At 42.3% G+C, this 16,717-nt stretch overlaps 1 protein-coding gene across 7 annotated transcripts in view; it reads right to left on the reverse strand.

Moving 5' to 3' along the window:
• Positions 1–5,468: 5,468 nt before the first annotated feature.
• Positions 5,469–16,717, reverse strand: part of mgaa (MAX dimerization protein MGA a) — a 114,756-nt gene continuing 103,507 nt past the window's right edge. For 6 of the 7 annotated variants that reach the window (XM_055640990.1, XM_055640991.1, XM_055640989.1 and 3 more), the window contains exons 19-25: positions 15,998–16,076; positions 14,904–15,089; positions 14,713–14,824; positions 11,790–12,083; positions 9,980–10,156; positions 9,573–9,776; positions 5,469–7,620 (exon numbers count right to left, since the gene is read on the reverse strand). In XM_055640990.1, the coding sequence (XP_055496965.1) occupies positions 6,299–7,620; positions 9,573–9,776; positions 9,980–10,156; positions 11,790–12,083; positions 14,713–14,824; positions 14,904–15,089; positions 15,998–16,076 (2,374 nt within the window). In that variant the 3' untranslated portion in view covers positions 5,469–6,298. The remainder of the gene's footprint in view (positions 7,621–9,572; positions 9,777–9,979; positions 10,157–11,789; positions 12,084–14,712; positions 14,825–14,903; positions 15,090–15,997; positions 16,077–16,717) is intronic. The other variant, XM_055640992.1, reaches the window with a different exon arrangement.

Consider the following 16,717-nt stretch of genomic DNA (forward strand, 5'->3'; position numbering starts at 1 on the left):
AGCTCGCCAAGGGAGCATAACACTCCCGCTCCATTGCACTAACAGCACTGACCATCTCCCTTATCGAGGGATCGATGGCGACCAGGGCTGGTCAAGAAGAGGGGTCACTGGCTGAACAACATCGGGAGTATGCTTGAGGTACAGGATCAGGAAGAGCTGCTGGGTGTGGCCGCTACGTGGCTACACCACGAGCGAGATGGCCTTTTCAGTCTAAATTGACGGCCAGCTTACTACCTGTTTTTCCAAAAAACCTCTCCAAGACAGGTAGTCATGAGGCGTTGGATTTTATCACGCCTCCCCCAAAATTGCATTTACCCAAAGTGCCCACCATTATTGGGGGGTACATTGAGCAGGGCATTTAAAAACCCAAATATCTTAAATTGCATTTGATACCCCTGACGTCGGCTATAATTTTTGCATGCTCATTCCAGAGGGGCAGGGTAGTATGGCAAAACACATGACCCTACTGTTCAACACAATATGCTCCGCAACTTCTCGAAGGAAGTCATAAAACCTTCCCTCAACCTAAAAAATTCACAGGACTGTGAGAACGCCGACCTCACAACCACAGATCCTGCTATCTGGCAAAGTTACCAAACCAAGCCTAAAAAAATGGACGAAGTGTCCAAGGCATTCGGCATCAAGAGGGCAGGGCCTGGAATGAGCAAACCACACCAAACCAGACAGCAGTACCTCCACGCATCCACCAGTAGGCGTCTACTTAATGGTACTGGTGAGAGCTCGGGGCCCGCATGCCAGCCCCCGTAAGCCTTTTCAGGCCAGGGTCCAGAGCGGGCCCCATGGAAAATGCGCCACCCCCCAGGAGGAGATGGGAAGATGTGGCCAGTAGTGGGATCCCGTTGGAGGTGGCGAAAATGTCGGATTATTTGTTGTATGTGGCGGCTGGTTGGGTGGAAGGTGAGGACAAGGGGGACTCTGCCCTTGATACGAGTGGGGGGGGGGATGGGGAGTGAGAGCAGAGTTACGGGGTATAGAAGAGACCCTGGTGAGAGCCTCATCTATAGTAGAAGAGGGGAACCCCCGTTCCCTAAAGAATGAGGACATCTCCGATGCCCTGGTTTGGAACACCTCATCCTGGGTGCAGATGCGGCATAGACAGAGGAATTGGGATTAGGGGATGGAGTCCTTACAGGAAGCAGGGTAGGAAGAAGTGTAGTCCAGATGGGAGTCAAACATTAAAAACATGTAGTATATTTTAATTCATTTCAATTATTAGCTTTTAAAAACTCTAAATATGGGAGTTTGCTGTTTAAATCATGCATCTTGTCTCCCTGGGCAGTTAAGGCCAGAAGGCTAGGCTCACCCCATTCCCTTATGTCCAATGCAGGCAAAAGGGGTGTAAGGTCTGTGGCGATGATTCAAAGTGGGATGACAGGGCAACATGATCCGACCTAATTTAATAACCAGATGATGCATCTCCATAACTATCCACTTTCAAAAGGACTGCTTGGTTCTTACTTCCAATTCCTCTCATGATCTTGACCAGAAACTTGCAATTTTCGGTGGAAATGTCTTTAAATTGGAATTTAGGATGAGAGGGTCTCTTATATAAACATATCAAATTCTTAAGGGATTGGACAGATTCAGATTCAATTTTAATTGTCATTGTCAGTGTACAGTACAGAGACAACGAAATGCATTCACAGGCTAGATGAAGGAAAATATTCCGGATGTTGGGGAAGTCCAGAACCAGGGTAACAGTTTAAGAATAAGGGGTAGGCCATTTAGGACTGAGATGAGGAAAAACGTTTTCACCCAGAGTTGTGAATCTGTAGAATTCTCTGCCACAGAAGGCAGGTCAATTCAACAGATGTTTTCAAGTTAGATATAGCTCTTAGGGCTAATGGAATCAATGGATATGGGGAGAAAGCAGGAATGGGGTACTGATTTTTGATCAGCCATAATCATTTGAATGGCGATGCTGGATCAAGAGGCCAAATGGCCTACTTCTGCACCTATTTTCTATGTTTAAATGTATTATTGTACCTATTAGTTGCTAAAGGCATTCCAAGTTTAGTACCATGTTGATCTCATTGGTTTACATCTTGGGTTGAGGTAAGGAAGATGCAATTTTTTTCCGTATTGTATATTGTATCTCCGTCCGCACTACGGCCTAACATCGTGGAGTTGGCGACCTTTACTGGAGACCGATTTTTGTAGATCCACCGCAGTCGCCTGAGGACTTACCATCGCGGAGCTCGCGATCCCTTTGCCAGGGGTTGACCTCGGGGCTCCAACCTTGGGTGCTTGCAGACTTTAACATCACAGAGCCCACAGTCTCTGGTCAGAGAACAACTTTGGGAACTCCAAGCCAGGCGAGTTTCGATCGCCTCAACTTGGAGGTTTTGATCGCCCCGATGCGGGATTACAATCAACTAGACGCAGGGCCTTCGACCACTGGCCGCGGGAGCTTTGACTGCCCCGACCACGGGAGTAAAAGAGGAAAAAGTTTGGATTTTTTGCCTTCCATCACAGTGAGGAATGTGGGGAATCCGCTGTGGTGGATGTTTATGTTAATTTTTATGTAGTTGTCTTGTTTTTTTTCCATATGGCCGTATAATAATTTGCATATCACTGCATCTTAATTGGTACATGGGACAAGATCTTTGAAACCCTTTGAAGATCATACCGTATTGACAGCTTGGCCATATCAAGTTACTTTGTCGTGTGCAGGTAGCAATTATCTTAAGAAGTTCATTCGAGTCACCTGGATATTGAATTTGCATATCAGAAATGGTAGCACAAACCGTCAGTAGAAAAGCACAATTCAACACGATCAGGCAGCAAAGTTTCTGGAATAATTTGTATCTTGTGCAATTCTTTTCCGTAGTTTATTGGGTGAATGTTGCAGGTGGTCAAATAAACTGATGATTCAGCCTTGATAACGATCAGCACGGAAGCATCTCAAGGCTGCGTGCTCAGCCACCTGCTGTACTCACTCTATACTCATGACTGCGTAGCCAGTCACAGTGCGAACTCCATCATCAAGTTCGCTGACGACACCACTGTTGCGGGACGTATCACTGATGGGGATGAGTCAGAGTACAGAAGAGAGATCGAGCAACTGTCCATTTGGTGCCAGCACAATAACCTGGCCCTCAACACCAGCAAAACCAAGGAACTGATTGTGGACTTCGGAAGGAGTAGGATGGGGACCCACAGTCCCGTTTATATCAACATGGTTGAAAGGGTCAAGAGCTTCAAATTCCTGGGCATGCACATCTCTGAAGATCTTTCCTGGTCCGAGAACACTAATGCAATTATCAAGAAAGCTCATCAGCGCCTCTACTTCCTGTGAAGATTACGGAGAGTCAGTTTGTCAAGGAGGACTCTCTAACTTCTACAGGTGCACAGTAGAGAGCATGCTGACCCGTTGCATCGTGGCTTGGTTCGGCAACTTGAGCGCCCTGGAGAGGAAAAGACTACAAAATGTAGTAAACACTGCCCAGTCCATCATTGGCTCTGACCTTCCTTCCATCGAGGGGATTTATCGCAGTCGCTGCCTCAAAAAGGCTGGCAGTATCATCAGAGACCCACACCATCCTGGCCACACACTAATCTCCCTGCTACCTTCAGGTAGAAGGTACAGGAGCCTGAAGACTGCAACAACCAGGTTTAGGAATAGCTACTTCCCCACAGCCATCAGGCTATTAAACCTGGCTCGGACAAAATTCTGATTATTGGTGGCCCATTATCTGCTATTTGGACTTTATCTGTTTATGTGTGTATATATTTATATTGTGGTATATGGACACACTGATCTGTTTTGTAGTAAATGCCTACTATGTTCTATGTGCTAAGCAAAGCACGAATTTCATTATCCTATCAGGGACACATGACAATAAACTCACTTGAACTTGAAATATTTCTCTTATTCTTGAGAGATAAACATAGAAAATAGGTGCTGGAGGAGGCCATTCGGCCCTTCGAGCCAGCATTGTGATCATGGCTGATCGGCTTTATCATGGTTGATAAAGAAGCACTCGTAAATAATGGCCTCTCATTCAGCATAGATGAGAATCTGCTGTACAAGACTTTCACGAGTCTTCATCTGAATGGGATTGTCGATTGAATCATAACTAGGTTTGGGGCAGTAATGGGCATGGGAAATGCTGAGTGATGGTATGGAGAGACAATTTTTTCTTTATACAGGTCAAGACGGATAAAAGTGAATAATGATTTGCATTTACTGTAGCAGTTATTTGGAATAAAATGCAACAGTAACAGTGAAAACTTTGGTCTCAAAATTCCCTGGGGAAAGCAATGATACAGTTGTTTGTGGGTGTGAGCAGTTTCCTATTGACAACTTCAACTTGACTTTTCAGTGCTTTTTTTTGTTTGTTCGAACACCTTCCCTATCACAAGGCTGGCCAAATTTGTTTCTGGCATGATTACTAATTTCACTGATCCAAGATTGACACATAGAACAAACTACTTTGTTTGCCCTCAACAAGATCTGTGACATTCTGCAATGTCAGATGCTGCTTTGTACAGACGATGAATTGCTTTAGCTATGGATGATGAAGCCCCTCTCAGTTTCCTAGCTTTGGGATCATTCCAGTTGCTGGTCTGTGTATATTTTGTTATTGATCACTATTATGCAAGAATGTCGCTCAAGCTTCGTAATGGAGGACAGTAGATTTAATTAGTTTACCTGCAGCCCATGGGAACAGGCACAGTATCTCCCAGTACTGCAGTCTGCAATGTGCAGGCATTCATGTAGTGAACTCCTTATAGGAGACATACCTGACAATCAAGGACCCTATTGCCCTAGTACATAATGAACATACCACTTTTAGTTTAGTTTAGAGATACAGCGTGGAAATAGGCCCTTCGGCCCACCGAGTCTGCACCAACCAGCGATCCTTGCACATTAACGTTATCCTACACACACTAGGGACAATTTACACTTATACCAAGCCAATTAACCTACAAACCTGTACGTCTTTGGAGTGTGGGAGGAACCCGAAGATCTCTGAGAAAACCCACACGGTCATGGGGAGAACGAACAGACTTCATCCAAACAGCACCCATAGTTGGGATTGAACCCAGGTCTCTGACACTGCAAGACAGCAACTCTCCCGGTGCACCACTGTGCCGCACAAACTTTGCAGTTACTGTTCTTCATCTGGCTGCCCAGTCCTCTCCAATGCCAAGGCAGCACTCTCATTCTGCAGCCTCACATTGTAGCAATACTCCCCCGCACAGGAAGAGTGCCACGTACTGTGGCATCCCATCAATGCCATCAGCTGCTAAAATCTTCCATCATCATTCTGCAAACCTCAAAGTAAACATCTTTATGGGACTTCCAGACAATGTTGGGGTGATCAATAGCACTGATTTGTCATTATAAAGAGGCAATTGAACAATAACGAGTCAAATGATTCCTTTCACTGCAGTACCAGTAAGGTACAATAATATGTAAAATGTCTGCAATATAAACTATATCGATTTTAGTTGTTTTATTGCAAGGTCACATGAGCCCTCTTACCACAGGAGGTTCTAATCAGGTCTGTTAGCAGTATGAATTACCTAAAAAAATAGTGCTATCTCGACAAAAGAAAACACAAAAAAATTAAGAAAAGTCTCTGCTACACATTTTAAAAACCATATTGTGAAATACAGTATTTACATATCTTCTAATACACACCAGACATTAGATTTGTCGGCTTAACTTCTGTCGCACAACATAATTCATTTTCATTAGTTTTAACACAATAATACACAATTTAAATCACATTTGTTCTGGTATTCAAAAGGTAGTTTGTGCATTTCAAATGCACCAACATCTTTTCAGAACTTTAGATTATCAAAACACTGAAAGTTATCTTATGCTACAGTTCAATGATTGCTCTAGCAAGCAAAGCTCAAATTTCATTATACAAGCTACATACAAAAGGTTCCCCGAAAGTTAAGCTTGGAATCTCCATGCTTAAAATGAGTTAAAAACTACACAAAAATCTTCCAAATTAATTAAATTGTAGCAAGATAGAACTAGGAATACCTAGCTTTAGCTGTACTCCCTGCAAATGATAGCACCGCAGCATTCAGCCATGATCAGCACAACTTCATGATGGACAATACCAGAAACTACATCAGATCCATTATCCAAACCTGCACTTGGTAATTTAATAACATTCATTACATGATCACCACATATCTCCAAACCTCAATTTCATATTTAAACTCCCCATTGGAGAGATCGAACATACTTTTGCTTTTCGTAAAATTACTATGAGCTGGCAAGAAGCAAAAAATAAGTAATTTTGAATTTCTACTAGTGTTCTTCCAAAGCAACTTCTGGACTCTCCGTGCTGGTTTGTTGTGGGGAGGAGATTCGAGCCAAAGCAGGCATAGGCTTGCTACTTTCTGGAGAATTCTCAGATTCTGACTCAGTCTGGTCTGATGATTCACCTTTCCCAGACCCCTTAGCTAAACCAAGTGGTGCCAGCTTAGGCATGGGTCTCCAGAGCAGATCCAAAGAACTTGGGATCTCTGTATTTGTTGAAGAGGAAGTTGTCTTCATATGGATGAGTGGGGGAGGAGAAACGTTTACTGAACTGTTTGAACCACTCGTAGAGTTGCCCTCAAAGTCCAGTGTGCAATTATCTAACTCACTCTGAGAATTCACAGGCATCTCATCGCCAAGCAATTGTTCAACATTCAAGTCTTCTCCTTCCAGCTGCAACACCAGGGGACTGGTGGAGCCACCACTCTCCCTCCCTTCCACTTGCTTCAGTACTGTCGTACTGTCAACAGCATCGATGTCTATCAGTCTTACTGGTCCATGGATCAACAATTCATCCATGCTGTCCCCTTGGTTTCCACTGCCAATAAAGCCCAATGTGTGGTGGTCTGACATTGATGTATCTGGACTTTCTTCATCGGAGAAATGCTGATTTAAAAACGCAAGCTCGTTTAAAAGTGAAGTGAATGGCTCATAACCCTCAGTGTCCACCATGTCACCAGTTGCTGAGCCATTTGCTTTCAACAATGGTTCGAGGAGCTGAGATGCTGATAGTTCTGCATCTCTGTCACTCTGCCCACCAGCTTTGTCCATACTGCATGCCTGCAATCGGCCATTCATAACCTGCAGTTCCAATTTATCTCCAAGTATTATCTCAGTCACAGATGTCGACTCTCCTGGGACCAAATCTTGATTCCAAGAATGCCTTGCACAAGACACTGCGGTTCCATCAGGCAAACCAGACAGATCCAGCGCTTTGGGCAACTCAGCGTTATTGTCAGCATTCATTGAACGAGAAGATGCAGTCTGTTGGGTTTGTTGCTGGGCACATTCGGATTCTGTGGCCTCTGATGAAACAAGAAATGACATGGCCTCACTTTCATCAGGTGCAGTAAACTGCCCAGATGACTGCGAGTTGCTCTTTATAATGGGCAAACTTGGTTTCTTGCTGGTCATAGGACTGAGCTGTTCTTGTGATGTATGCTTCCTCCCTTTCATGCTGAAATCAAGTGGTTGTGGAACCAGTGCACAAGAATAATTTGCTTCTTCTAGATTTAGCAATGGGGATTCGCCAGTTGCCAATGACGTTACATTCACTATTCTCGGCATCATGAATGAAGACACTTCATCATCTAGGGTGACACACAAAACAAATAAAAATGTAATTGCAAGATTAGTAATCTACTATTGATACCTTTTTTTGTAGTTTCAATCTACAACAAGTTTATTAACAAGTTATTTTTGTCTATCATGTTTCCAGTAATGAAATGTGCAAACACCAAATTCCCTCAACCAAAGTTGCTCCTTAAATGGTTACTGTGAGGTGTGCAACCTTAGCTTGGGTGAGTGCCTTCGGATGTGCATTCCCATGAACTGCCAGGCCATCATCCAGAGCTCAATAATCAGGTATGAAAAAGTAACATGTGAGGAATATCAAGAAACATCATAAGACACAAAATGCTGGAGTAACTCAGGACTGGAGAGAAAGAAACGTCACCCTTTCCTTCTCTCCAGAGATGCTGCCTGTCCTGCTGAGTTACTCCAACATTTGTGTCTATCTTCTGTTTAACACAGCATCTGCAGTTCCTTCCTACACATCAAGAAACACATTTCCTGTACTGTAAATTAATTGTAATAACATGGAAATCCTCATAATAACAAACATGACTCACATAACATCAGTTAATCTTATCTCAAATGTTGTTATGGGACTATCAGCACATTTGTGTGGCCAAGCACACTGTAAAACAGAAATCTGGGACCAATGAGAAGGATGGTCAAGTTGATCTTAAACCAGCTAGGCCGCCAGAGTTTCAGTCGGAGCTCACAAGTTAGTGATACTAAGACAAGAACCGGTGTTACTGATGAGTGATTGAATATTCAACATAAATATCGGTTCAGGGAAAGAGAAAGAATAGGGAAGCAGACTCATTGTAGTCTTGGTTTCTTGCCTCTCCTTTATTTGGAGGGGTGCATTCAAAGCCTCCCTCAAGGGCTTTGATCCATTGAGGTGACTTACAGTGGCTGAGTGGGAGGGATATTCAACTGATCAAGCAGAGAGGTTTCTGGAAGGCCACAGCAGGGGCATAACCAATCAGCAGCATAATCAGCAGGAAGAACCTTAAGAGCAGCCAGCGAGGATCACAACCAGCAAAAGCTTACTTTGTGAGCTCCAATCAAAGGTGTGAACAGCAACAGCACCACCTGAGATGGAGACCAACCTTCATGAAGAGTGGAGAACCCCACACTCTGGGAGCCCAGTGAAGATACCAGTGACAAATACCAAAGGTGACATGGTAATTTGGGACTCGGATAGATAGAGCCGAAAGTGTTGCATGATTAACTGTGTGGGTGCGTGTGTGTGTGGGTGCGTGTGTGCGTGCGTGTGTGAATAAAGCTGCCTTTGCACTGGGATCTGACGCGTGTCCTTTTTTAAATCTCGAAACTATAAAGCTCTGGGTAAAGCAATTCCAAAAGGGACATTCGTCAAAGTGCTCAGAAAGAGTAGAGGCAACAATTATCAAATATAGCTTTAACCATTCCTCATCAACCAAAGTACCAAGATAATTCGATACTAACTTAGAATGATTGAAGTTGAATTAGGATGAATCCCCAGACCCTCAAAGCTTCTTCATGTATCAGAGGTTATGGGGAGAAGGCAGAGAATGAGGGTTGCAGGGAGATCAGCCATGGTTGAATGGTGGAGTAGACTTGATGGGCCGAATGGTCTAATTCTGCTCCTATTCCTCTTGACTGAATTATCTTGTGTTGACTAACAACTGCAATGGTGTCAAAGGTGAAAGATTGGGTGGGGAGGGGGTACTAATTGTCCGTCTTTATCTGTTGTCAGCCAGAAAGGGCACTCTTGTCAGATTGCGACTGAAGGGCGTTAACCAATATACATCCTGGAGACGGAAGTCTGAATGCGTCTATTATTTTTTATAAGATCACAATTCTCTCATCCATTTGAAATCTCCCTCACACTAATGTATTGGGACAATGGGCATATACTGAAAACTTGAGCTCTCGGTATTTTAAAACATACTATGGAAATCAGAAAAGGAAATACTGATGTAGTGCTTACCAACTGAAACTGCGGCCACGTTCAATCTGGCATCGTTGTCTTGACACGCATCAGCCAAACCAAAGCTTGAGGCCTCCATACCAGGTCTAGTGGTGAACTGTGTAGACGTTGTCAGTGTAGAACTGAGTGATCCCGCAATAGTAAAGTTATTTACCTGAAGTGGCACTGGCAACCCTTGCAGTTGTATAGTAACTGAGGCAATGCCTAGAGAGAGAAAGGGATAGTGAGAGTTAGACAAAGGGAGAAACACAGCAAAACATTGTGGGGGGGGGGGGGGGGGGAGGGTCAAGGAGGAAGGAGGGGGGGGGAGGAGAGAGAGGAGAGGTAAAGAGAGGGGAGTAGAAAGTAGGAACGGGAAGGCGGGCTTTCACAAATGTGGAAGTTCCAGCCTAAACTCAATAGCATACCTGCAATACTTGTTCCACTAACACCATCTCCCTTGGACTGGTTTTCACTTAGGTGTCCCTCAGCAGTAAAGAATGGAGTTTGGCCGGAAATAAGAGGACCCTTTAAAGTCAGAACCTGACCCTGTGGTGTCATCAGCAGACTTCCAGTTGTCAGCGGGATGGAGGAGGTTGAAGACTCTGTCAAAAAATTAACATCCCAATGACGCCATTTAATTTCTAATCATGCACCTAATAGTTCAAATTTCTTCATCTTCTCTGTGCCCTGTCATCACTCACTGTTCTCTCCCACATATCATCCAGTGATGACGTCTTTCTGGAGAGAAAGTTAAAACTCCTTGATCACCTTGATCTTACCCACAGCATCGAATGCCAATTCAGCACGAGTCAGACGAGAGAGGCAGAAACATTGCAGTTAAGTGTGCGTCTGTTTCAACCAGACTTTATAGGTATCTTGATCATTGGGTCCCATACCTATGGAAGGCTTTTCTAAACACTAATTTTCTAAACATCACTGAAACACCAACTCGCAATTTATAGCTCTAAACTCGTCAACTCTCATGGCAGCTTTAAAATCGTCCAACCAATTACAATGGCTGAGCTCATTTCCTCACTTGGACAGCCATAGAATCATGAATCAAGGGCGGCACAATGGCGCAGCGGTAGAGTTGCTGCCTTACAGCGCTTGCAGCGATTGAGCCCTGTGTTCAATCCCGACTACGGTTGCTGGCTGTACGGAGTTCCCCGAGATCCTCGGTTTCATCCCACACTCCAAAGACGTACAGGTTTGTAGGTAAATTGACTTGGTATAAGTGCAAATTGTTCCCAGTGTGGGTAGGATAGTGTTAATGTGCGGGGATCGCTGGTCAGTGCGGGCTCGATGGGCCAAAGAGCCTGTTTCCGTACTGTATCTCTAAACCAAACAAACCAATTGCAAAATTGCCTTGTTCTTCCGTAACACAATATTAACATTATCAATACACCACTAAATTCTTAAAACCATGTACATACAGTGCCCTAAATAATGTTTGGGACAAAGACCAATCATTTATTTATTTGCCTCTGTACTCCACAATTTGAGATATGTAATCGAAAATAATCACATGTGGTTAAAGTGCACATTGTCAGATTTTAAGACCTGTGAAGCCATGTGTCCTATGTATAAACACAGCTGTAATTTCTAGATGGTGAAACCAAAATGTATGAAAACACCCTTTAATAAAATCTGACAATGTGCACTTTAACCACACGTGATATTTTTCTATTATAAATCTCAAATTGTGGAGTACAGAGGCAAATAAATAAATGATGTGTCTTTGTCCCAAACATTATGAAGGGCACTGTATCCCCATTCAAGGCGTGCCTGTTTCTTCCAAGTTGCTCGGCCTCAAAAGTTATTTCATTTGGCAGAGTAATCTTTGTAGAAGGTAGCAACAGAAATGAAACAAAAAAAATATTCTCTTCCATTATTTGTATAATATTTCATTGTGTATCAACAAAACTGAATATGGAAAATATTTTTGCCAGCAGATTATGCAGATGAAAAGTCTTCAGTAGATAGGGGACCCAATGATCTTCAAGATACCTTTAACGCTGGAGGGCTCCACCCAACTCTGTTACTCAGCGATGGAGAGGACAGATGTAGACTGCAAATTAAAAAAAAGGGAACGGAACAAGATATACCCAACCACTGTATTTAGAAATTACTTAATATTGTCTATCAACTACAGATAACAGTGTTACACCACGTGGCTTCCACAATGTGCAATTATACAAAAACATTATAATACCTATAGAAGGCATAATTACGTACGGGGAGTTGATGAATGTTTCCTGGTGAGAATAAGAGGTCTTGCTCGACTAGCCTCAGACATTAAGTCCTGTCCACTACATAGCATCATGACATTGGGTGGTTTCTGGATTTGCAAATCCATGGCCACCTTCTGGAGAGAGTCCATTGATGATATAGATGCTGTATTCCAACTGACAGAATGCTGTTCACTTGCATCATCTCCTTCCTGCATGGATGTTCTCTTCTCAACATCTAGTGCTCTCTGCTTTGCACAGATATATTCCAGTTTCTTCAAAATAACTTCCTCAGTCTTTCCTACAAACAAAACATATTATAAAATAAATACAGCAATGATTAAATCTTAGGTAAGCTGACGTAAACATCTTCTTAACATTCTGAGCATTCTCTTCTTAATTCTACATCTCATGTCAACAAGTTAGGCCTCAATTGAATTATTAACCTTATTACATAATCCAAAAACTATAGTTTCACTCCTTGCAACTGAAAGAAGTGAGGTAAGATATCCTTCCATGTTGTGCAAGGTATCTGAGCAGTATGTGTTCTCTGTCGGATACGTCGATCTGTCTTTCTTTCACTTATTCAGTCCCCTCCACCTATTCTTATTCTGTTGCGTTGTCTTGACTGTAGACTGTATTAGTGCTGCGTTGATGGCTGTATTAGTGCTGCTCTCCGCACTCTAAAGAATTCCCAAGTTTTCTTATCTTTACTACTAATTTCCATCCTCCTTTCACTTAACACAGGCTGTTTCTGACTCTTTCTTTCCATTTCGTAACATCTCTTACACCATCTCAGGAGATAATTTAGTTACCAGTATTCTTTGTGCCCAGTATCCAGTTACCCTAGATCAATTTTATTTGCTATGATGCCATTTTCTACACCAGTGCCTTAAAGATGTCCTCCTTTCACCCTCACCACATTGACAGGGCTCTCAACTCGTCTCCCTCATATCTGTTGTTAGCCATTCTTCAAAGCCATAATAAGCATAGGATTTGCTCTGTCTTCGCCATGTACCTCAGCAGCCTCCAAATTCAATGGGTAATTTCCAACATCTTCAATGGGTTGGAACAATTGACATTTACCTCTCCCCTATTAGCACTTCAAAGGGACTTGCTGCTCTGCCCTTCCTTGGCCCGATTTTCCATCACCATCAACAATATCCTTTCTTATTGCACTGACCCTGAAACATGTGCCCTCTTGCCTCTTCCCACCCTGGGACTCAAATAATCTCTCCAGGAGAATCAGTAACTCACTTGCACAGTTTTGCAAAGTTGTGTATTGCATTCGTTGCCCACAACATTGACTTCTCTACAAAGGACTAAGCAAATGCAAATTTGGTGACCACTATGTTGCACACGTATGCAGTTTCCAATCACCTGTCACAGTAATTCACTGTTCTCAGCCCTATTCTGACCTGACTTTGGCTTCCTGCATGGCTCCAGTCATAATCTATACAACTTCAAGGAACATCGCCTTATCTTCCATGTGGGCAAATGCAGCCCTCAAGACATAATGCTGAATGCAATAATTTCATCTGTCCCCCTTCCCTCCCCATTTTTCCTCTCCCTTCACGGATTTTTTTAATCTTCCATCTCTGTCGGTATAATTATGACCTAGGCAATTTTATTCTGCTCAATATCACAAACATTTCATCTGTTCTCTCCTACCTTTATCCTCGCTGTAACTTTAAAAACTTTTCTTTTCTCACATTTCCAGTTCTGATCAAAGTTCTTGAACTAAAATGTCAACTTTGTATCTCTCCTCACTGATGCTGCTTGACCCACTAAGTGCTCTCATAATTTTCTGTTTTTGTCCCCTTGTTCTCAATACTCCACAGGTGAAATATTTTCTTTCAATCCTAACAATTCTTTTAATCACATTAAAACATCCCACAATTAGATCATCTCTTAATCCTTAATACTTTAGGGAACAAAAGGTTAAATATCCAGGTATCATCATTTAACCCTTTCAGCTCCAGTACGTCTTTATTCTTTGGAGCGCAGAAGGTTAAGGGGGAACTTGATAGAGGTTTTTAAAATGATGAGAGGGACAGACAGAGTTGACGTGGAAAAGCTTTTCCCACTGAGAGTAGGGAAGATTCAAACAAGAGGACATGACTTGAGAATTAAGGGACAGAGGTTTAGGGGTAACATGAGGGGGAACTTCTTTACTCAGAGAGTGGTAGCTGTGTGGAATGAGCTTCCAGTGAAGGTGGTGGAGGCAGGTTCGATTTTATCATTTAAAAATAAATTGGATAGTTATATGGACGAGAAAGGAATGGAGGGTTATGGTCTGAGTGCAGGTAGACGGGACTAGGGGAGAATACGTGTTCGGCACGGACTAGAAGGGCCGAGATGGCTTGTTTCCGTGCTGTAATTGTTATATGATTATAATCTGGAAAGATTTTTGCTGTACCCACTTCAAGATTACCAAACTAATTCTTCCCAGAACATTCTTCACTGTGGACATCCTAAAAGTCCCAAAGAGTTGTCAGGGTACAGTGGGCTATGAGTTCCTGCACCTCATTGCAGAGATTTTTTTTTCCAACTTCCAATAAAGGTTTGCTGTTGCATGGTACCAAAACATTATTTTGATCTTTAAGGACAACCTTTGTCTTCACAAATACTGTTCACTCACCACAACTGTACAAATGATCTCAATTCTAGCAAACTAACAAAGAAAAGACCGATGAACTGAATCGTTTTTTGCAAGTCTTCGCAGTGAAAGACACCAGCAATGTGCTAGAAATGCAAGAGAGTCATGGGGCAGTCACCATTACTGAGGCGAAGATGCTTGGGAAGTTGAAAGGTCTGAATGAGGATAAGGCACTGGGACCAGATGGACAACACCCTTTGAAAAAGGTAGTTGTTGAGATTGTGGAGGCATTAGTAGGGATCTTTCAATAATCACTGGAGTCGATCCTTACCTGTCAATTGAGAGACTTTTCGAATAAGAAAATCCCTTCTGCGAGTCTGGATACTTTTCCCAGCTGATAAACAATCAGAATAATCCTGCAGATTCTGGATTTCTGCAAATGCCTACAACAGCAGAGAACTAACAGTCACAAAATATTCTGAACAATACAGGCATTCAGACATTTTAAATATCTTTACAAACCTGCTTCAGGATAAAGTATTTTGAAGCTTTCTCCTCCCCGCGAATGGCCAAAGTTCTCTTCAACTTTTCGAAGAGGTCTCGCAACTCAGAACGTCTCCGCCGCTCATTTACTGTGTGGGCGGTCCGATACACTACCAAAGCATCCAGCTGAGCTTGTGCTTCCTTATCGAGATCAGCAATGTGTTTCTAATGCAGCAAGAAATAATCAAGATTTTACAGTACAGAATTTCTTGCAGTTGTCATCAGTCAAAGGATCAGACAAAGCAAGGAATGTGAAATGTTTCTTGTATTCACAAGACTCAATTCCAGGGATGAGTGTGTTTTATTATCATGAATTGCTAACTAAACTGGAAATAAAGTATTTAGGAGTGATCTGATTAAAATATGCAAGATCCTGAAAGTATGACATGGTGATAAAATCTGTTGGAACAAACACATCTTGGAGTAAAAGCGATGGTCGATGTTTTAAGTCGGGACCTTGCCGCAGGGTCCTGACCAGAATGTCATATCACATTTCTACAGATTCTACTTGACCCACTAAGATCTTCTAGCATTTATTTTTTTGCCCCAGATTCCAGCGTCTGCAGTCTTTTATGTCTCCATGACAGAATATTGAGAGGTTTTCACTCAAAGAAGAATCTTGAACAATGACACAGAAATACACGAACAAGTATGTTTATAACTGAGATGGGTAGTTCACCTCTCAGAGGATGGCAAATCTCTGGAATTCTCTACCCCAGCAATTGTAAAGAGCAATCAGAAAATGTTTTTGAAAGATAAGAGAGTTAACAATAGGAAACTGCCACAGGAGTTGAGGCTTTGGGCAGATCAGCCACAATCATGCTAAATGGTGGGACTGGCCTACACCTGCTATTTTCTTATATTGCAAAACAGTGACAAAAGTTAAGTCTGCTATGAGTTACAGCAGGACTAACTCTTACAGTTGCATATTTTCCTACTTCTTTCAGCAGTACAAATGATAGGATATAAAATAACATTAATGGCACTAATGCTTTCCATCCACAGGTATTATCTCCCTCCGAGGGTACCCTATCAACAGTTGATTCAAAGCCCTCCTCCAAACAGGAACTTACTGGCTTGGATTTGATGTCGCCCTCCTCCTCCTCCTCATCATCCGATTTATTTGTAACGTATGGGTTGTGGAAATGGCACCTGGAAGGAAAAAGGTTTATGTATTTACCAACAGATGTAACAAGGAAACAAATCTGAACACAAAACTTTAACACACATGCCGAGTTAGTTAGTTAGTTTGTTAGATTCTCGAGATAGTTCATTAATAGACTTTTGGAAGATCAACACTGATCCCATCTACTTCAAAACAGAAGAATAGCAAAGCTAAATACTGGTAAACATCTCCTTTAAAGAATTTAAAGCCATGATGCAAGAAATATCCCTAAATGTGGTTTATACAGAACAAACCACTGTAAACCAATGTTCATATAAACACAAACTCCACATTTACATTAATGTGCAAGTATCTAATACCAATTAAGCCTAGTTGTAGGATTTAGGATTTGACCAATAATAGAACAATGTCCAAACTCACCCATTTTTATCTAATCAATAATATGAATAAGAAAAATAAACAAACAACAAATGTAGAGGCTTTGAGATTTTGATTCCTTAAGTTATTAAGCTGTTGACTGAAGGTTGAACACAGTAGTTCATCATAACTTAGCTCAAGGAGGAATTCAGTCCGAACAACTTCAGGATTTGCAAGGACTAACGATACGATAAAACTTTATTTATCCCAAGAGGGAAATTGATCTGCCAACAGTCATAACAAGGTACAT

The sequence above is a fragment of the Leucoraja erinacea genome, chromosome 9 (assembly GCF_028641065.1).
Source record: "Leucoraja erinacea ecotype New England chromosome 9, Leri_hhj_1, whole genome shotgun sequence".
NCBI classification, from domain to species: Eukaryota; Metazoa; Chordata; class Chondrichthyes; order Rajiformes; family Rajidae; genus Leucoraja; species Leucoraja erinaceus.